Below are 22,272 nucleotides of genomic sequence, written 5' to 3'. Positions count from 1 at the left end.
ATATTTTATTTTAATTTTAATCATATTTATTTTACAAGTTGTGTATAGTGACACTCATATTTTTTTCATACTTTAAAAACAATGTATATCCTGACACGTTAAATTAACGGAGAATACTAATGTGATATGAACGGCTCTTGAAGGCTAGTCAGTAGTTGGATGTCAGACATAGGCAGTTAGTGACGTTCCTTTGTTTGTGCTGTCCGAGTAGATTGCGCGGCATTATAAATAATCACGATAAAATACGAAAAAAAAAGTTTATCATATTTTTATACCTTATTAAGGGTGTGCAAATTTAATTGTATTTCATAGTTTAAATATTTTTATAGTCATAAATAGTGATTTCGTATTGAAATTATTAAGAGGTAAGTTGAATTTAAAATAAATATCTTTAGTTAATATAAATATAACCGAATATTGCTCAAGACAAATAAAACGCTCCAGTAATTTCTTTATTTACCGAAGTTTATTTACTATGACCTAGGTTTCATTGCTAGTGTTAGGCCAACATATCAGTGCAGGTAAAACTTTTTTTGTTTTTGGAGTGTTTCTCTTTTTATGTAAGCCAGTAACCACAGCAGTAGTTCACCTGCCAGTAAGTAACGTACGCAAGAGATGGTGTGTTCACGGTCGGGTGCAGACCGCAGAGCGTCGTTCTTCAACATATTGCAAAAGCTTACTTCACTCCCTGACTCACTCCAAACAATTCGCTTATTTACTTGTATTACACTTTTTATTTTCTTTATATTAACTCTATCGGGAACAATATCTAGGCGAAACAGTTATAATTATTGTACCAAAATATAACTTTTCTATATCATAGTTCCGTTACATTGACAAAAAATACCAAGTATGTAACATACATCGAACTAGTGTCGAAGACTCTGTAATAATACAAGAGGCATCGTGTAGTGGAGACGGAGTCTTAGACCCGAACACCGTGACGACACAACGGTCAGACCCACATGTTATGGGGAAGTGGAAATATGGATATTTGATAATAATATATAGCAGTCACGTTAAAATAAGAGCTCTACACTATTATAACTTATACACTCAATAGAATGATAGAGGTCTGTAGGTGTGTTCGCAACACGGTGAAACTTGAGAATAGACATAGACCTCGTTATAAAAAATATTATGATATATTCATTTGATATAAAATATTAAAAGTTTTGAAAACAAATGTTTTTATAAACAATGTAGCATTAATATTTGACATAGGAAAACTTTGTAAATATGTATGTATATTGTATATGTAGTATTGAAGTAGCGGGCGTCAACTAGTCTTCAAAACATATATGAGAAATCTTTATTAAAAGGAATATTTATCCTTAGCCTCCCGACAGCGTGCGATACGTTTAAACAAGTAATATTCTGTTTGCTAAAATCGTGGAGTACGTTCACTGGCGGCCGTCACGGTACTCGCGCGTGTTCCTTCGTAAGAGGAAGTCCCACCTGTCCCGGGTTTCGCTTGACTGACTCCGGGGTCCGGGGACGAGGGTTCACCGGACACCGCACACATCACCTCCGAAATATATCTACCGAATACTTTATAATTGAGGCATCACGCGCTATAGAACATTGTTATACATTCATTCTTCCCTAAGCTTATTTAGGTCCGATGTGTAAAAAAGTTTTTGCAATACCAAAAAGATCTATCAGCGATCCACTTCTTTTCGTTTCTTTATATCCCGACCCACAACGTAATTTTTTTTCAAAGCAAGTATTTCTTTCGCTAACGAAACGTGTTATTTCTTTAATTAGTTTCTTTTGCTTTTTTAAAAATAGTACTAATAAGGAAGATGCTGAAACGACGAAAACTGACAGTTTAAAAGTTTAATTTAATTAGCATCAATAAACTCTTGATCATAATGAATGCATAAAATGTGTGACTGAATCCCTGGAACGTGTGTATACTGAAATAATAAATGACCTCCGGCGGACTGTCAGGTTTAATGGATAATGTGAACGACGCCGAGCAATACTGATCCCGATGACATCCTGCTCAGTGACCTACCCACAAGCAGAACACATGAAGTGTTACACAGTTCATGAGACTTGGTTGTATTCCAATTAGAAATAACAAATACCTTACATTACATCTAAATACACTGATTCTGAATAGATGTGTAAATTCAAACATCACGGTTGCTTCTGATAGTTGTGATGGTAAACGTACATAATTTAATTAAAAATCAAACTTCTTACTACTACGATAAACGTAACAAACGCAAATGTGCCAACTCAAGACAAACATGGACCTTGTATGAGTATTTTATATCGTAAGAGAAATGTATATTTTGTACGTTAGTATTTTATTACTTCAATACTGCCAGATGAGAGATCTTATAGCAGGCGGGTGGGGAGTAGACCCGGTCTCATCCGTGAGGAGAAACCAAAGATAGTTCAGGTGCCATGAACACGCATCGGGCAGATGTTTACCGTAACCGTGATACTGTTATGAAGATGATTCAAAAGAAAGCGAACTTAAATCTATCATTGATCTTTTTTCCGCTTTCTAAATGTTCCGTCTCCGTCTGTGAGGACGGAGCAGTGGTGACTGTGGATGATAAACGTAGACATTGAAACATTCACAAATATATAAAAGATATGAAACATTACAGACCGACCACACATACACGGAAAGTGTTTCTTTACATTACGATACGTCGAAGGTTTAAGGATTAACTTTCTTTTTAAAGTTCTTAAAAAAAATCTTTTTAATTAAATAATACCAAGTCATAATCATGCTTATTCACAGTTTCCATCATCGCACTACCCACGAAGCGTTTCCCGTTTCTCATTCGACAACGCACGCCAATACTATAATGTGACGCTGCAAACTTAGAGTAAGCGTAAGAATCTATAAGTTGTAAACATTTCCACCCACACAGCCTCGTAGTTCAGTTACCTTGCATCTGGCAGCATCTCACACTCGAGATCTCATTTCTCGCTAGCAGTCATCATTACACATGACAGATCTTTTAGTACTTCACACCGCTAAAGTTATATGAGTCGCGGGTCATGTTATAGGTTCTTATAATTAATTGTTATGGTATTGAATTGTGAAATTGTACGGAACACAAAAAGCGTCAAGTGTGCCGTGAGAAATAGACTGAACCATTAGAATAGCTCTGATTGTTTTTAACGACTATTAAATGGTATCCGACGGCAGGAGGTACTCGTCGTGAGATATCTGTTTATAGGAAATAAAAGTATCCTTGAGTGCTTTCAATTGCGGTCATTATTGAGAAACGAAAAACAAATGATTTCTTCGGAATGGCTAAAAAATATTGATTGGCTAAAAAAATTTATTTTACTGAAAGACTGTGGTAATTGAAGTATGACGTGTAGTTCATATAAAATCCTGCTTCATCCATCCCATATTATTAGTATGACTATAATAGATACGGTGCTTATGTGTGTTGTGTGTAGTAGTGGACGGGTCGCTGTGATCATCCCCGAGGCTGGTGGTGAGAGGAATGCGGAGCCGGTAGCAGTATGGAGACGCTGCTGTGTCTCGCGGTGACCCTGGCGGCCGCGCGACCCACTCTCGCCCAAGGTAACACTCACCTGATACATCCAGGAATCTTTCTTACCGCAGCTTTGATACAACAGATAGGATTACAAGGTCCGTATTTTATGTTCCTGTATGAAGAAGACGAAAACTGCAACGTTACTCACATAAGCAAGGTTTTGAACTCGAGATTTTAACTATTAATATTTTTTTACAAGTATTGAAGAGAAGTCGCGGCCGAGGGTTCGTAAAATTACTAAATTTAATAGAAAAATATTGTAACATGCCTTCGCATAACTCAGAGAATACCTCAATATGTGTCGGCAAGACTGGACTTTGGGAAAGAGTTCTTCAAAATATACAATTTGGAACCTGAAGGTTTCTATTGGCACATATCGTCTTTAGCTAGGGAGCCCTAATAATTCATTTATTTGCAAACAACTCGTGACAGCCGGCTTTGTCTGTTTTGTGTTTGTGCACACGTGACGTGTGGACTGCGTAGGTATTATTCTAGAACAATTCATTGTTTCAACTCGTTACTGAACGTTACTACTGATTGTATCTCATTGTAAATGAACCGCCCTACATAGAGGTGGACAACGGAAAAAATCAGAGTATTATAATGAGTGGGAAGTAGCATGAATCACGGGGGTCGTGACCCTCTGAGGGGAGGCTGGCGGGGTGGCGTGGGCGGGAGGGGTTGGCACGGAGGTGGACGGTCAGCGATCACTCCACGGCGAGGTCGGCCGTAGATAGTAGACACATTACAGTATCGTGATACACGAGACGATCGCTTGTCTTGTAGCGTGAACACGGCCTCTGAACACAAAGCTCACAGACAACTCCGCATACACTGAGTTTACTTAAGAAGGCATTTTTATTATTTGTTCACTACAATCGAGAAGAAGGCCTTAGAATAGAACATAAACACATACATCGCTACATTACAATAAAATTATATAAAATTTATTAATTTAACGTCAACGACCTGCCACAGTAAATATTAATAGAGTTATAAGTCGCGTTAAGGTTTCATTCTGTACTGTATTATAAACGTATTGCGGCCGTCGCTCCGCCGCTCTAGTTGCATGCGAGCCCCGGCCCGCTCGCTGCGACGCGCTGAACACCTTATAACGTAACGTGTAATTGGTTCCTGAACTGAACGGATCTAATGGGATGTAAGATTATAAAGAAAACACATTTCAGCAAAACGTATCGTCTTATTCTGAAAACGATATTGAAAAGCAGATTTAAAATTAAACTAACAATAAAGTCAAAACAAAGTCAGTGGTTTATTTACGATTATTTATAAAATTAATAAATATTTAATTGTTTAACAAATAAGTAAACTCCCCATCATTTTATCTTCCGAGTCGTGTACTGTATCCAGCTACGCAAGTGGTACATTAAGTTTGATCGTTTGTTAATCAGCGGTCAGTTTGAACTCTGTTCCACGATTGAGGGCGGAGGTCAGGTCGACACTTCCACTCCGGTCATTGTTACACTGACGGTCGACGGACCCTCTGATGAAATATATCCCGTAGAATAAATACAATCATGGATGTCGTAGTAATGAGAGATATTATTTAATTTTTTAGAGGTGATAATGTGTTTTAAGTGCGTATTCATTACATAATTATCCTCAGTAAACAGCCACTCGTTAAGACTTCAGATTATTATCAACTCCTCAGTACTCCATTGTTCGGAATGATTAGCACGAGTTCACGTCGTCACACTACGCCCGTGCGTTAATAGTTAATCATTCATTAATCTTCGTACATTATATTATGAACGTAGCTTATTGAATGAGAAACGCGGGACGCTCCGTATGTAGTGTGAGTATGAAAACTCGTGCTAAGCCTTCAGAACATACTGACCTGTAGGAATTCTCGAGAACTAGCCTCATGTCTTTATCCAACGTTCATACACACAGTGCTACGTATTTTACTATGAATATCGAGTACGGTTATACATTCAACCGATCGCCGATATTATTTCTCAGTCTATTGTCATCGGATTGAGTAATTTATTTTAATTTCTCGTCAAGTTCGTTAGAGCGATTCTTCCGCGACGTCTAGAGCTCGGCTGGGCATTATAATGGAACTGTGTCAATCGCCGTTTGCATCTCGCAATGTTATAAAACGTGTGACTAATTCGTGTTTACAATAGTTATATGGTTAAAACGGTTTTGTCGACACCTTGACAGGTCGATTTGAATGAATCTTGGTCGTATTAGACGATAGAGAGTGGGGGGAGAGAACAATGAGAGGGAAGGGGAGGAGGGAGCAGAGAGAGGTGGCAGGAGACACGCTCCGAGGATCAGGGGAGTGTACAAAGACACTTGCGAGACACACGATACTAGGTTAATAGTTGAAGAAATACTAAAGGTACGATCGAACAGTACGCCTACCACAAGTTCGCAGCGATACATGGTCTCAAAGAATGAGTTGTACATCGAGCTTCAGGTGTCGAAGTAAATCGTATTAAATTTTGAAAAGCACGTTTTTACTCCCTAACATTAATATTATAGCTCTGTTTTAACTTAAATAATATTACAAAAATTAATCGCAAAGTTCTTTTCACGGGAATAATAAAATTAGTTCCGTTACTGAATATCTTCTCTTTGTAATTCCGACCGCGGATAATAAGATTTGTGAAGTTAATCAGACGTAATGAAGGCTTTAATTTACAAAATTAAGAACGTTTTACTAACATTTAAACACCGAGTCATATGAAATCTACGGATCGAGAATAATTAAAACGTTTTACACGTTAATAGTGAAACTTAACCAGCAGACGATTTACATCATCAATTATTGTAATTCAAAATACAAGTAGGTGCCATCAGCGACCTGCCGACACCTGCCGCCCGCACCGACCCTCCTCGGTGGTAACAATATTATACCTGTAGCTAGCAATACTGCTATTATATATTAGTGTAGTGTAATGTTATCATCAACTGAGCGTCTTTTATGTAGTGCGTATCTATCAGTTAGTGACGCCGTTGGAGTGAAAGTGTTCCGGCCGCGGACGGTTCGTGTATGTGTGGGTCTGTTTACTTGTTATCACTAAATACGAAACATCACCGGAAACGGTGTAGGGTGTCGGGTGTGGGGTCGCTTCCTGCCGCCCCACCCTCCGTAACTACCGGATGAGTGTTAAGTCTTCAGAGCAATGTAAAAACTAAATTGCTAAATGTCTCTTCCTGTTATCCGCGGCGTGTCGATGCTATACTACGTGCTGTTTACGTTTTAATATAGCATCTTGAAGTAAGTATGTTTTTGCTGCGATTTCTCGTAACCTTCGGGTATATTCCTACGATTACTGCCATTATTTTGTGAAATCCTCTTGGATATCAATTATAATAATATATTTATAATAAGTAGATGTAGCTCGGTGCGTAACTTTTTCCTCATACGGTCCATTATTGAGCGGATTTCATTCATACTCATGTTTCCAGTGAATGTGGGTTTGTTTTTCTTATGTATTGTTAACGAGAGATGTCGTTACCGTCCGAGAGGGCCTACATTTAGATTATTAATATGTATTTCGTACTTGTCTACGTTAGGTGCATGTGAAACATATCGTTATAACCTCCTTAGGAATATCTCTACATATTGTTTGTGCGAGGTACCGTGTATGCGACATGTTATCCTATACTTATGTTATAACTCGGCGGTGCCTGTCCCAGGGTCTCCTCCCCCGTCCCTGGCCGCCATAGCGCTCTCCATTCGTTCTCGGGGTGAGTATGTCGCGGTGTAAGTGTATGCGGTGCATGATGTAGTTCACCCTCACCTAGTCGTGTCCTGATCACTACACTCCTTGCTACAGTCAGTGTGTACATTCTTTTATGTTAGTAATACACACCGTTTTGTCGCGTCTACACTGAGCGGTCGTGGGAACGACCTCCGGGGGTCACATCTCCGGAGACGTCCAAAGGTCAAGGGAAAGTGTCGAACGTAACCGATCGTCGTTATTTCGGTGGAGTGTGTTCCGCTCTCACGCTATGATGTCTTCAATCACGGCACAATATCACGAAGCATGTTTTTTGTTTCGGGTCCGGTCAGTAATGCCCGCTCCTCTGATTGACAAACGAAGCGCCTCACCGACAACGATTGCGATAATTTTCCACCATATTAAGTACGGCAGAACGAATTAGATTCTGTTTTCTCTTTCGTGTCCCGCACGTTTTACTTATATTTAATATGTAACTGTATAAAAGTTATTATTTCGTACGATCACGCAGCAGTGAGCGTATAGTTCGTGGCGAGCGGCTCAGACTCAGAGATCGACCCCATTACGATTGGTTATGCTCTGGAAAATGACACACGCGGACAGATTGTGCCGTCGTGAGGTGTTCCGAGCCGGCGAGGTGTCGAAACAGATAGATCGGTCTCTATGTCACTCGTGTCTCAATACTCATTTCGAACAACCGATCAATGTAATTGTTTTATGTCCATCGTAACACGCACGTCATGTGTGTTAAACACACCAGCTAGTTGCTGGTGTGTTTAACAATGCGTCCTTCCCCGCAGCCTCTGAATGTTCCCATCATCATTATAAGTGATGATAACGTCACATACGATTCATGACTTCCTCTCACCGATTCCCTCTAGGACCGGCTAATTAGTCATTAAAGTGACACGCCAGTATAATGTATTTGATGTCGTATGTTCGGAAGCCCTTTGTTCGATGTGTCCTTACCTCACATCATCAATATATTATAATAGCTCTACATTTTGCTTTGTCGCCACTCTATTTTCTGTTTTCATATGTACATGTATTGTTGCCGTGTCTATGTCTCATATAACTCTTGGTCTCGCTCCACATTTCCACTCCTCTTTGTCTGTTCACTAATTGACACGGATTTATTGTTGTCAGTTTCGTGTTGCGTTCACTTTTATATTTTGCAAGTAATTAGCTAATACACCGAGTGCATGGTTTTTTTTGTAATGTTAGTATATAGTAGGTACATATATAATATTTTATTTCAGCTATCCAAGATAGTCGATGTTATTTGATGAACGGTGGCGCCGTGGAGAGTTTCTTCATCAGCGAGGACACGCCGGTCGGCAGTATTATTGGTGAGTTTTGTAAGGATCGTTGGAACTCATGTCGATTGCGATAAACGATGTAATCTCCCAATTCTAAGGAACACTATCAGTGAACGGTGACCCCGGTGATGAGGGCGACATCAGTCTTCGGGTCCAGGAGCGCAAGCCGGCCGTGGCGCTAGTCCCGGGGTCCAAGAACGTCACCCTGACCCGCGCCCTCGACCGAGAGGAGAAGACCGGACCCTCCAGCGTCTACGTCAACGTGCGATGTGACAGACGACACACCACAGACCCGGTCGGTATCACCTGCGACGCAGAACGTCCCTCCCCAGGACTTACTGCAGTTCTCTATTATATTTACGCTAAACTGTTTCAAGTACGGTCCGTCTTGAATTCTATTGTTACCATGAATTTATTAATCTGAAGCAGTCCCGAGAGTCGAAACTCTCAAAACAGACTATACGGGATGTATATAATATATAAAGCTCGTTCGTCCAGAGCTTCGTGATCCCGGTGTCGGTCCGTGTGTGGGACGTCAACGACAACGCTCCGTCGTGGTCGGGCGCGCCGTACAGGGCGCGCGTGTCGGAGCTGGCCGCCGTGGGCACACGCCTGCTGACGGCGCGGGCGCACGACCCCGACCAGCCCGGGCCGCACGCCACCGTCAGATACTCCGTGCTGCCCGGACCCGCCGCGGTCGGTACCACACTCGACACGAGCAATGCCCGTCCTTCGCACCACGGTCGATCGACTCACCCACGTGTCTCATGACAGGAGTACGTGGGGTTCCCGAGCGAGCTGGACGGCGCGCTGGTGGTGAGGAAGCCGCTGGACTACGAGACCGCCACCAACCTCACGGTGACTCTGAGGGCGCAGGACGGCGGCTCCCCGCCCCGCCACAACGACACCACCCTCACCATCGTCGTCATGGACGCCGACGACCAGAACCCGACCTTCACACACGATCACTACAGCGCGGTCATACCCGAGGACGCGCGGGAGGTACTCACCCGCCGGCACCCTCTGTGGAAACGGCCACGGCTCACTGTGAGAGATGTTCAATGATGCTTCCAGGGTACGATCCTCGAGACGTTCCCGGGGCCCGTGGCGGCGCACGACCAGGATCGGGGGATCAACGCTCCCGTCACGTACAGCGTGCGAGCCTCCCCCTCTCCCGCCGACAACAACACCGCCCTAGTCCGACTGCACAAGGACAGCGGCGAGCTGAGCGTCACCGGCGACCTGCTGCGGGCCAGCCTCCCCACCACCATCGTCATACAGGTACGGGATAAATATAGTGGTACAGGCAGGTCGCGACAGAAAATTATCAAAGCGACTGAATCTCGTATTCCCGGAAGTAGCAGCTTGGCGGTCGCGGCGACGATCAATATTATATAGAGCGGCAACCGGAGGGTCCACGACAACTACGGAACTTGTACGTATTAAAACTAATAACCTATACCTAAGACTACCTGATTGCCCCGATGCTAGGACAGTAATGCCATTCCAAAGCTTGTTTGATGTTGGGAATCTTCTGGTTTTTATTTTTTAATATGTAGCGCGTACGTAACATTCCTGTGTTACATTATAAAGAAAGACTTTTTGTTTCGGAACCTCACTCCGCGCCGCTCGCTCTTCTATTCGTTCCAGGCCACTCAGGTAGACAACCCGGACCGCTACGCCCTGGCCACCCTGTCCGTGTCCCGTGCCGGCTCCGGGTCCGTTTCGTTCCCGCGGCGCCTCTACTCCGTGTCGGTGCGCGAGGACTCCGCCCCCGGGAGCGTGCTGCTGTCGCTGGAGGCCCGGGGCCAGGTACCGTCACCGTCGGGTCGCGGGAGGTATCCTCTCCGTCCGCTGTATGGTGTTGTATGTGTCGTGTGTGTCAGGGGCCGCTGCAGTACTTCGTATCGGACCGCAGCTTCCTGCAGCAGTTCGCCATCAGCGAGGCAGGCGAGCTGCTGCTGCGACGAGCGCTGGACCGGCTCGTCAGACACTACGACTACCAGGTCATGGTCACCGACGGACGGACGGTCGGTATACACACACACACACAGATACATGTAACCACATACTTAATGAATATGAATCTAAACACGTGTGTGTCTCACAGAACGACACGGCTCACATCAACATATCGGTGGAGGCGGTGAACGAATGGGAGCCGCGGTTCAAGCACGCCCAGTACTCGTTCGTGGTGGAGCGGCCGACGGGCGAGGGCCGCGTGCGGGTGGGGCGCCTGCACGTGCACGACGGCGACCCCGAGGACCGCGTGTCGGTGAAGGTGGCGGGCCCGGACGCCGCCGCCGTCACCGTGGACGACGCCGGGGACGTGTTCGTGTCCGCGCCCGCCCTCAGGAACATGCGCTCCGACACGCTGCACCTCGTCGCCACCGCCGTCGACTCCGGCACTCCGCCCAGACAGGTACACGCACACACGCCCGCACACACACACACACACACACAGGAGACTACCTGACGATAGGTGGAAAAAAAAGGCGAAGGTTCTGAAAGGACCATCTCAGTAAGAGCCTACACTCCTCCCTTGAAGACACACAAATTCCAAGGAAATCTAAACAGAGACGCACACCAGGTGTTCCAACACTTATCCGTGCGTATGAGGAAAGTAGAAGCGCCTTGAGTTATCCTGAGACAAGAAAGAGCTGCTCCCACAAGAAGCAGACTCACCGCGTGACGCGGAACTGTCGACACCTTGGAGAAGGCGAGGCGGAGCAAAGATGATATGGGGTTTATCGTTTAATGTCGATACAGAGCTCATTGGACAGGGCACAGAGGTTTCCAAGGAGTACGAGACTTCGATGGAGTATTAGTTTGGAGCAGTCACCAGCGGGAGAATCGCACAGTTGTCCGTTCTATGACCCAGCCCCTCACCGACCACAACCGTCACAACATTCACAGTGTGAACAGGCCGGGGTCTCCATGGTGACGGAGATGCCGACCACATGTCACTAGCGACTCACACGAGCCCGACGCGCTCAGAACAATGATACTATATTCATTAGTTAAAGCGCGGTACCCGCGTCGGGACACAGACACAGAGTCCGTGTCAGAGAGCGGCTCTGTGATGTGTGTAGGGTGCGCTTCTCGTGGGTAGTAACGCGTGTCTCTCCGCCAGTCGTCCGTGCCGCTGTCGGTCCGCGTGTCTCCCCCCGCCCCCACGTCTCCCCCCGGCGCCGCCTCCCTCCTGTCCAGTGTGGGCACGTCCGTGTGTGTGTCTGTGTCGTCGCTGGTGCTGCTGGCCGTGCTGCTGCTCTTCCTCCACAGGCTCAGGTCAGTGACTGTACCTCACACAGCGTTCGCATAACATTATATTTTCTTTCTATGTATAATAGTTGTATATTCCGTGTCTCCTCGACTCTGCCGCTGCTAGTTTTTTAAATTCTACTAATACTCTAATAAATCATTCTATACTAGCATGTTCTGACAGTCCAGGAATGTATGATGATGGAGAGCAGAAGACTTATATCGCGTAAAGTAGTTTATTGTAGTAAGTTTATATGTAAGTAGGTCAATCCGTCTCCCGGGGGCGGAAGAGAATATCTGGCTTATATATTTTCAGTAACGCATACAACTTTGGCGCACGTCAGCGACCTCACACCCTACAGCTGTAGGCCAGACACGTACAACTGTACAACCATATAATAAACATCATCAACCATATACAAGTATTCTTATTAGACTCTCTTTGGACAAAAACCTCCAACGTGACCCTCAAATCTCCTCAGCTCACCTCACACCATCTCACAATACTTCACATCACCTTCATCACCACCATCACATCATCTCATCCATCATCACATCATCACATCACACATCACCTCACTCTACCTCACACCACCACCTCACTCTACCTCACATCATCTCACCTCACATCATCATCATCTCATCATCACATCATCTCACACCTCACCTCACACCTCACATCTCTACATCACACCATCTCACATCATCTCACACCACCTCACTCTACCTCACACCACCTCACATCAGCTCACATCATCTCACATCAACTCACATTATCTCACATTATCTCACACCACCTCACTCTACCTCACTCTACCTCACACCATCTCACATCATCTCATCCACCTCACATCATCTCACACCATCTCACACCACCACTCTACCTCACACACCTCACTCTCACATCATCTCTCACATCATCACCTCACATCATCTCATCTCACATCATCTCACAGCACCTCACACCACTTCACATGATTGATCACCTCGTGCTGTGACGAAAAATGAATAATCGCCAAACACAACACTAACATTGCATGTTTTTAAATGGTTAGTTTTCTGTGATATTTCGTGAATTTGAATTCTAATAATAATAAATATATTCTCAGTTAGCCCCTCCCTCCTCCCTCCTCAGTCCTCCATATTTTGTAGTTCTTCTCTCTGGGATCTGATGGAATGTTCTTCGTTCGATGTTTTGAATTTATCGACAGAAAAAAACGCCAAGTGAAAGACAAGAGCTCGAGCAGCACGCTTCCTGAGAAGACGGCTCCCGTCAGCACGTCCGTCAGCTCCGTGGGCACGGAGGGTGGCCCGGCGGTCCCCGGCGGCCCGAGCGGCCCGGGGGGCTCGCTGCAGAGTGTGTCGGCCGGCGCCAGCAGCATCCTGGCCGCCTCCACCACCAGCCTCGAGCTGCACGACAAACAGACACGTGAGTGACGTCACTACTCCACACTACCAATCCTAGCTACACAACCCGGTTTATATGTTGCGAGTGTTCCTCAGAGCCGGCGGGGGTGCCCGGGCTGCTGTCCGACCACCTGGCGGGGGGAGCGGGGAGCGCGGGGCGGTCGGGGGTCGCCTGGCCCAGCGCCACCATCCCCGCCAGGGTCAAACAACTCAGCTGGGAGGCGGACGAAACGCGCCCCCACACGGACGGGAACATGAACCTCACCGTGTACTTCTAGAGGACACAGAACAACCCTCGTAGAAAAACATCGTTAGTCGTGAAACCAAAATGAACCTAATCTATTCGGAGAAGATTTAGATCACAAACGCTCACCAGTACTCATTAATTTCTATTTAAATTAATTGAGGTTGTAATGTAACGAACGAGGAGATACATCAGGGTGATCGTTGTATAGTTGTAATAAAGAAAATAGAATATAAGTGTTAACGAATTACCTATAAGGATAAGTGACCCGACCAACATAATAATATGAATAAAAAATAAACATTGATTATGAGACCAACATTCTAGAAGTAATTTATCAAGGCACGAGGAGACACACCGACCGACTGACTGACTGTTACCGGTTACGTTCCCTCCGTGATAGAGATGCTCCTCCGGTACTCGCCGCCCGTGACACATCCGTCCGCGACGCTTCATATAAACTATTATTGATTGTTACTTGTATAATATCATTAAATAAATTATTGTTATCCTGTATTTTTGTTAATTGCTTGTTTTATTTCGAGTGAAAGCTCATTCCGTAATGAAAGTTATTCATACTACATCTGCGGATACTACATCTGTGGATATGTACTTAATGTTCTGTGTTTTTTTTTTACGAAAATAGGTTACCGACACCGTCGTAATAGAGTAATGTGAATATTGAATGCAAAAACTCAACACGCAATTATAAAATTAACTTACAAATTACTTTGAAGAAAGTTGTCTTTTAATAAAAAGTAATAACAAAGTTATGGCGCCGGCATCACAGCAAACACTCGAGCGGACTGTGTTGCCAGATTAGAATATTTGCCCATAATCAGATTATTATGAAATAAATATATAAAATTGCTAAGTTATTTAAAAGTTTTAAGTTAAAAAAAGACTAAGATATAAGGCCTATTTCAGATTTTAAATATCAATGAAAATTATCAATATATTAAATTAGGATTTGTTTTAGATTGGTACTATTGTTTTTATGTTAACATGTATCCATATTTTTTTGAAAACTGTTATGTCTATAAATCATTCATATGTGTAGTGAGTCGTGAGTTTGTAGAAAGAAAGAGATTGGCAATATCGTTGAAAGTTTTCTGGCAGCACTGGGCTCAGAGCCTCAAGGCTCGGGCTCAAACGAACACTAAACACAGTCAGAGTTCAGATATTATAGGAGACGGTAGGTGAGTGAGACAGAGCCGTGCAATACATCGCGTTACAACGTGAGTACATTTACTAAATAAAAATAATATTTCTTCAATTTTATAAACTCTTATTTTTTTTTAAACAGAAAATATTTAATTTGTAATTATTTTCTATGTTTTTACATCTGTTGATTTCATGTCGACATTAGCTTTGAGAAAAATATTTGTAACGCTTTCCACATGAATTATAATCTATCTGGTATATACTGTATAGTTTCTAGACTGGTTACATTATATTATAATTCACAATGTATTGAATGTCCCGTGGTTTTCCCCAAGTGTGTATGTCGTTTGTGAATCCGCATTTCGCGCCAACTTTCTCCAACTTGCATAACAACCCACGCTCGCTGGCGCCATGACCTGACCCGCGACCACAAGTGTTTACAAACAGGATTCACTAAAGCTATAAAATATGCTAAAAATATTCTTTCTTCGTAAGACATCGGGATAACAGCAGGTTCTATGGGGATAATATGACATTTAAATGAAACTAATATATTTCGGATATACTACGCGGATTTTATTATTTTAAAACTACATAATCCCGACGTTTCGGTTACTTTTCAGCGACCGTGATCACGGGCAGACAAGAAATATATTAGTTTCATTTAAATAAATAAAACTCGCGAAAGTCTTAGACCAGATAATATGACATGTTCATAAAGATTATTACTCATATTATGAATAAGCATTAATAAACTTTCTAAACATAAATAATCGTCATTTGTTGGTGACATGTCGTTCCGCCACCCTCGTTGTATTGTTTACCGTCGGTGCATGATTAGAATGAAATGAAACTCGGAACACGAGGGAAGCGAGGAGTTGGTCCAGCAGCAACAACACAGACATTGCGGCTAAGGATATAATCCGTTGACTGATGTCATTTCTGTTACATTTTACGCTAGCTGTGCACCCGACTACGTCTGCGCGGAGTGCTTAGTTTTTATTACTCATATTAAAATGCATAAAATTTCCAAAACAATATGAGCTATGTTACTTTATATTACATCAGTTATCTTCAGTTAAAGTCCCGGCAGAATCGATATTCTCGTGCATGCAACTTTTAAAATACCGTTCTTTAAAATGCGTTTATTGTTATATGTCAAACAGTCATTACAATTTTATTTATTAGTATATATGAAGAAAATTCCAGTATTCCTTGCTTCCTTAAGAGGAAGGTTGAGAGACTGACAACATTAAAGTTTTCTAAGAGATCGAACCAGCAAACAAATCCAGTTTGTGTGTGATGTCACTAACTAACTTCCTAACTGGCATTCTACCGACGCCATGTAAGGTCTCTGGAGCTGTATAGTAAAAGTGCGCGGCGCCAGAACCTGATATTGTTTGAAGATAATAAGCTTCAATATAAAGTGAATCGTTCGCAAGTTGAAATTCTCAAAATGAAAGTCAAAACGTCTCGAAATTCGGTCAAACGGAAAGTTAAACTTTCTTGCTCTGTATGAACCACTTCAAATTTAATATATATGTATGTAAGTTCATAAAAATACTCCTTTTTCTTAAAGCTGTTACATTTAAGGGAGTGAATACATCGAACAAACTGTATATTAATTAGGAGGCATTGTGTTGTGAATTACTTAACTGTAATAATGAGGGCACTGTATAAATACCCACATAACTACACACTACTCATTTGTCGCTTCAAATAAGGTCCTGAATTATAATTGAGGAAATAATGTTCATCCAGATGGCGCTGCTGTTGTTCGGAGTGGCTTTATTAATAGCCGGCGTGAGGAGTGACAACTTCACGGAGTTAGAGTTATGTACGGTGGAGGGTGACGGCCCCTGGAGCCGAGCTCTGGAAGACTGGAGCATCTCGGCCGGCTCCGGCAGACACGGTGAGGAGGACCAGCGATGTAACAATTTAATGTAGCAAATATACTATCCTAGTAAAACAAAAATGTCGGGATCGCCTCGCCTCTCGACTTGACTTCTTTCGATCGCCGTTTTATTAAGCCTCTAAAAACCTACTAAATATTAATAGGTAAGAACTTCAACACAGGTCGAATCATGGCGCTGCCGCAGAGTAAGGGCTACTACGTGTCGGATCGTGTCGAGACGCCCTTCCTGTCCCCCCCGCCGCCTCTGTACAACCCTCAGGGGTACGCGCCCCCGGCGCAGGCCATGCAGGTGCCGCACGGGTACAAGGAGTGGGAAGGGAAACCTTCACATCCCGGAAATGGCAAGATAGTCAACCGGCCGCCCAATAAAGATAAATTTGCTCCGAGTTACGTGAGTACTACACAGACATTCACTATATAATATTTTTTTTAAATCAGCATAATTATATGACACCTTGGTGTTAACTTTCAGCCCCCTCAGGGTCACCGGCCCTCCATCGACCGCGTGGACGACCCCCCGCGGCGTCAGGTCACCGAGACAGACCTGTACCTCCTGAGCGCGGTCGAGAAACTCGCGCACCGAGCGGACTTCATGGAGAAGAGACTCCGGCGACTCGAGGAGAGCCTGTACCACGCGCTGCAGAACAAGGAACCCGCCCCCGGTACACAGGGTTACGATCACATCAGTTGCATCGGGAGTGACGCTCTGAAGTCGATCTAGTTTAAGTTAATAAATGAGCCTTCCAAGGCCGGTTCGTGTAACGCGTGTGTTCTCTTCCAGCGCCGTGTCCCGGGAACTTCACCCGCGTGGGCTCGTCCTGTTACTCCGTGTCGTCCAGCCAGCGGGACTGGAAGGACGCGTCCCTGGCGTGTCGGGCGATACACGCTGCCCTGCTCGAGCTGGCCGACGAGAAACAGAAGAAGATCGTGCTGGCCTGGATGCTGGCCGACACGGACCGCAGAGGTCGGTGACGGACCGGTGGAGGGGGGAGGGGGGACCCACTCCGGGCACGAGCTCAACGTGTGTTATTTCGTTCCAGGCGTGGACTACTGGACGGGCGGCCTCAACCCCGGCCTGCTGTGGATCTGGTCGCACTCCGCCCGCCCTGTCAACGGCAGCGTGGCGGGCGACGGGCGGTGCCTGGCCGCCGTCCACGACCCCGCCCTCAACACGCACGTCTACAGGGGGAGGGACTGCGCCGCCAGGCTGCACTACATCTGTGTCAAGGAGGACGACGGACATCTCAGTAACGAGGTGCAGAGAGCGGCCAGGGAACTCACGAGGAGGAGGGAGGGAACCGGGGGAGAGACGGCGGGAGCGGGGGCGCGCACATTATAATACATGTAAACCGAAAGGTCACTTAATATTATATGCATTAAGCCAGGAGGAGACTGTAGCATGTTGGTTGGGGTTGGATGAGAGTTAGGTGTGATAATAAAACACGGCGTCTGGTAAATTCTTATTTTTCTAAATATTTACAAAGTTGTGTGGAAACAAAACAAACCTAAGTTAATTAAGCGAGCGTCCAACGCCCGCCCGGCCGCCCGACCGGCCGCCGGACGGCGTCTCCTACAATTTTTCACTTTAACCTTTTGATGAAGTGACCTTCAGAGTTTTATCAAAATAAATTAATATTTACAGAGACGTTAAAGTAAAAAATTGTTTACATTTACAAAAAAAAAAGGAACTGAAAGATACTTTCACAGATAAATAATATTAGGGAAGAGATACAACAGATTATATGAGAATATACAACAGAGACAGAGCAGAGAGAAGACAAGAAACATTCCTCTGGTGGACGTTAGCATGTAACGATAATATATTCGGTAGGGACTAGTCGCAGACGTATTTATTAATAAATTATACGAATTACATTTATACTTTGTTTTTCATTCATCCTCGTCTACTGACTATGGAGGGAGGGAGGGGGAGCTTGGTCCGACTTGATGTTAAATGTAGTATAGTATTATGCTCATACAATTAAATATAAAACTTAATGCTTAAGACAAAGTTTACTAAAGGACTCCGGACGATTGAAATGTGACGACTTCCAAGTTACCGAACCGATTCCACGGAGTTTACAAGAGAGAGGAGAGGGGTCCGAGGGGGGGCGTCAGTTGAAGTGGAACTTGAACTGGAAGGGGCTGCCGTGGTGGAAGTGACCGAAGGGGGCGTTGAACCCATGTTGCTGGCGACCCGCCTCGGGGTCCAGCGGGTCACCGCCCGCGTCGAACACGGCGCGCTTCTCGGGGTCCGTCAGCACCTGGTGTACAGACACACACCTTACTGACCTTGTATGAGTAATTTATTGACGGGAGTAAATGCTGCGAGCGGCGCCGCCAGCCAGCGACATGTTAAGAACGACAACTATCAATTCTGTATATCAAACTGTGTGTGTGTGCGCGCGTATCCGTGCTCGCTCACCTCTTTGGCGGCGGCGATGTCTATGAACTTCTTCTCCGCCAGTTTCTTCTCGTCTCCCTGGAAGTTGTCCGGGTGCCACTTTTGCGCCGCCTTGCGGTACGCTTTCGTGATCTCCTGTTTATTCGCCGTTCTAAACATATCAAACATAAATTCAATTTTACAAATTTACAACAGGCTGTCATCTACACACGCGTATGAGTGTATGTGTGTCTGTTCTTCCTCCACTGACCTCTTAACTCCTAATATCTTGTAGTAGTCTCTCTGCTCCGACTGTTTCTGTAGTTTCTGTGCCCTGCTGATCCCATCCTTGGCTCTCTGCAGCCCCTCGTCTATATCCAGCGCCTCCTTGTAGGATCTGATAGCTGTTCATTGTAAAGGGATGTCTTTATATTGGTTATCTTTAAACCATCAATAACTTTTTACTTCGTAGATATTGCACAAAAAAATATGGTTTAAAAGTTTTATTTCTCTTAGATCACAACAAAGACTCGTATCATTTCTCTAGGAGACATTCCGTGTTCAGTATATCTAGTATATAATGTATGTACACATCATATTCACTGACCGTCATCAAACTCCCCCAGTCCGAGCCAGGCGTCTCCTCTGGAACATAACACACCCGCATCTCGTTGTAGTTCCAGAGCTCGGCCACACTCCAGGATAGCTTCTGAATACTGCTCCTCCTGAAACATTTACACGGCTGCACAGTAGCATCACTTCCATATATATATATAATAAGTGTATAGTGAAAGATCCCTGATGGTACCTTAGCATGACACGAGCACAGCCACTTCCTGGCCTCAAACACCACCAGCGTTACCTCCTGTTCCACCTTCAGCACCGCCTCAGCCTTGTCCACACACTTCACAAACTCTCTGTTCTGACTGGCCTCCTCACAGTCTAATAACAGTTTGTCCACTTTCTTTAATTTCTTGTACAACGGGAAACACAGCTTGTGCTCCGGGTCTAGTTTGAGACATTCTCTTATTTCCTGGAACAAATTATTGATAGTAGGACGGATTTTAAAAACATATCATATACCTAGCAATATGATTTATTCTTTGTTTTATAAAAAAAGAATCCTCAAGTTTAAATGATACAAAGAACAAAGAAGACTAATATAACAAGTGAAGTGGTGTCAACACGTCGCTGGCTCGCCACCAAAGTGCTACATATTTTCCAGTACTGAGCTAGTGAGGTTTAATAACATTGTTGCATAAAATACAGGTAGAAATTCCTATTATTTCTAGTCCCCAGAACATTTATCTCACCTTGAGAGCGTCACTGACATGTCCCAGTTGGTACAGGAGTGTGGCAAGACGGTGGTAGCCATCAGTGGAGTCCTGCTGTAAACGATTCACAGACCGGATATCCGACACCGCTGAGAACAGATCATTCTGGAACAACAATAACACACTAAGAAAACATTCACATCACGAACAGTATGTGCAGTAGGAGCACAAAAAATATTTAATAATTAATTGAGTCCTTTCTATAATCAATGCCATTGTTCTTGTTAATTAATAACTCACTAGTGCAATATAGCATTCCGCCCTAAGTTGTCTGAGGTTAGCGGCCCAGGGGGAAGCCTCTAGCAGTCGGGAGGCGAGTTCAGCGGCGGCGGCGAAGTCCCGCCCGCGGTAGTAGGCCTCCGCTAGCTGTAGCTCCTCTGACAGACCATCCATCCGGTGATACAAGGATATCGCCTCCTCATTGTAAGGTTCACTATAAGTCTGAACCATAGTTTATAGAGTGAGTACATACTTTACTTGCAAGTTGAAGGTATGATACCATCTTTAGAGTTATTTGGTAAATTAGTAAAATAATGTTCAGGCTTTTGTGATTATTAAATAACCAGAACCAAGTACAATATTATAATCTCTCAACATTAATAAAAAAGTATTGTTTTTGATATCAAATCATAAAGATAAAGGATTGCATCATAAAGGTATGTCTCAGATAGCGACAGCAACTGTTTACAGCGGGGCCTTTATCAGTTTAATTAACAATAACATTCACACAACGCTGCGCTCACCTAAAAGTACACTTCAAGTCACCTCACACTGTTCACTTACACTAAATAATATCACATTTCATATGGGCAAAGTCATGGGCTGAAACTAGTATATTAATATTTTGTACAAGTAAGTATAGACTCACAACTTGTAGGTAATCTTCCTTGGCCTCCCTGTACTGAGCTAGCTTGAGGTACACATTAGCCCTGTGGAGTCGGGCGGCTGTGAAGTCGGCCTTCATTTCTAACACCTGTAACAATTGTTCACAATATATTACAAGTTCTCACAGAAACATGGTCCAAGAACACTTCAACCTCCCTCAGGTATACTTGCCTTACTAAAATCTTGTAAAGCAAACTTGGCTTTACCGAGTGCATAATATACAGTGCCTCTCTTAAAGTATGTGAGGTAGTTATGTGGATCGCCCTCTGAAAATATATTATTATATCAATAAGAATTACATGACGTTTTCAATGCCTGTATTCCAAAATGTTATAAATAATTTAACGTCAATAAGATAAAATTAAAAAACAAAAATAATAACTACTAATTTAAAAAGAAGAAAAATAAATTAAAATTAATGTATCCCGATAAATACGGAAATATCCTAACTGGAACGGTCAATGGACAGAAGGGACAGGGTTGTGTTATTTCTTAGGATGATTTAACTAAGTAGATGTTTAAGTAAGGTATATTATTGTGATGAACGTTGCATCTTATGTGCCACTTACCAACAGCGGCGTGATAGTGTGTGAGTGCGTCGGACAGCTGACCTCGGGCCAGGAAGTCGCGGCCCAGCTCTAGGTGCTTGTTAACTTCCGCCTGGGTCGCACATTCTGAAACTACACCACACGATACATCTCCACCAGTCAGAAAACAAACCAAATGAATACATTTACGAAGATCGGCAACACTTACATTCTAGCAAAACTTCTAACGCTAATAACACTAGGCATGGCGTGACTTTGTTCCAATTTTTATTTAAAAACAAGTCCATCGTTATTTACTCATATATTTATTTTTATACTTAATAAAGAATTAAAGTTACTCAGTTCCAATTTAAAGTATAAACTAATTATTTGACAAAGCCACAATCCATCTTTCCTTCGTCTCTTTTCGTGGTCTGTTCTGATTGGTCCAAATCAGTTTATATTGAAGTATAATACAGATATTAAACTAAGCTGTCAAAATAAAATAATAAATACAAAATATTATATAATTCAAATCTAAATTTACTTCCCAAAAACAAAAAATAAGAACTGATATT

The 22,272-nt window shown here is 43.7% G+C and overlaps 3 protein-coding genes across 4 annotated transcripts; 2 read left to right on the top strand and 1 right to left on the bottom strand.

Moving 5' to 3' along the window:
* The first annotated feature begins 167 nt into the window (after positions 1-167).
* On the top strand, positions 168-14,012 carry LOC116769547 (protocadherin-16). The gene is made up of 13 exons (XM_061526793.1): positions 168-365; positions 3,439-3,565; positions 8,515-8,604; positions 8,673-8,869; positions 9,073-9,270; positions 9,349-9,576; positions 9,649-9,855; positions 10,225-10,386; positions 10,461-10,604; positions 10,685-10,996; positions 11,708-11,862; positions 13,047-13,264; positions 13,339-14,012. The coding sequence occupies exons 2-13, from the start codon at positions 3,505-3,507 to the stop codon at positions 13,518-13,520; spliced, it is 2,154 nt and encodes a 717-aa protein (XP_061382777.1). The 5' UTR covers positions 168-365; positions 3,439-3,504; the 3' UTR covers positions 13,521-14,012.
* A 584-nt stretch (positions 14,013-14,596) lies between these two features.
* On the top strand, positions 14,597-18,446 carry LOC116766191 (uncharacterized). Of its 2 annotated transcripts, none has more exons than XM_032655953.2 (6): positions 14,597-14,724; positions 16,412-16,562; positions 16,727-16,956; positions 17,038-17,227; positions 17,347-17,529; positions 17,606-18,446. In XM_032655953.2, exons 2-6 carry the CDS (start codon positions 16,412-16,414, stop codon positions 17,902-17,904), a joined length of 1,053 nt encoding a protein of 350 aa, XP_032511844.2. In that variant the 5' UTR covers positions 14,597-14,724; the 3' UTR covers positions 17,905-18,446. The 2 variants fall into 2 exon arrangements, with proteins under 2 accessions (XP_032511844.2, XP_032511835.2); XM_032655944.2 differs by having other exon boundaries at positions 16,709-16,956.
* On the bottom strand, positions 18,014-22,139 carry LOC116766184 (dnaJ homolog subfamily C member 3). The gene is made up of 11 exons (XM_032655930.2): positions 21,924-22,139; positions 21,737-21,847; positions 21,339-21,433; positions 21,151-21,255; positions 20,523-20,723; positions 20,262-20,387; positions 19,757-19,981; positions 19,556-19,673; positions 19,220-19,352; positions 18,991-19,120; positions 18,014-18,829 (listed from the first exon to the last, which is right to left on the bottom strand). Exons 1-11 carry the CDS (start codon positions 22,000-22,002, stop codon positions 18,680-18,682), a joined length of 1,473 nt encoding a protein of 490 aa, XP_032511821.2. The 5' UTR covers positions 22,003-22,139; the 3' UTR covers positions 18,014-18,679.
* Between the last annotated feature and the right edge of the window lie 133 nt (positions 22,140-22,272).

The sequence above is a fragment of the Danaus plexippus genome (genome assembly GCF_018135715.1).
Source record: "Danaus plexippus chromosome 3 unlocalized genomic scaffold, MEX_DaPlex mxdp_25, whole genome shotgun sequence".
NCBI lineage: Eukaryota > Metazoa > Arthropoda > Insecta > Lepidoptera > Nymphalidae > Danaus > Danaus plexippus.
The sequence above is the reverse complement of the archived record's forward strand: the minus strand, read 5'-3'. Positions and strand labels throughout refer to the sequence as shown.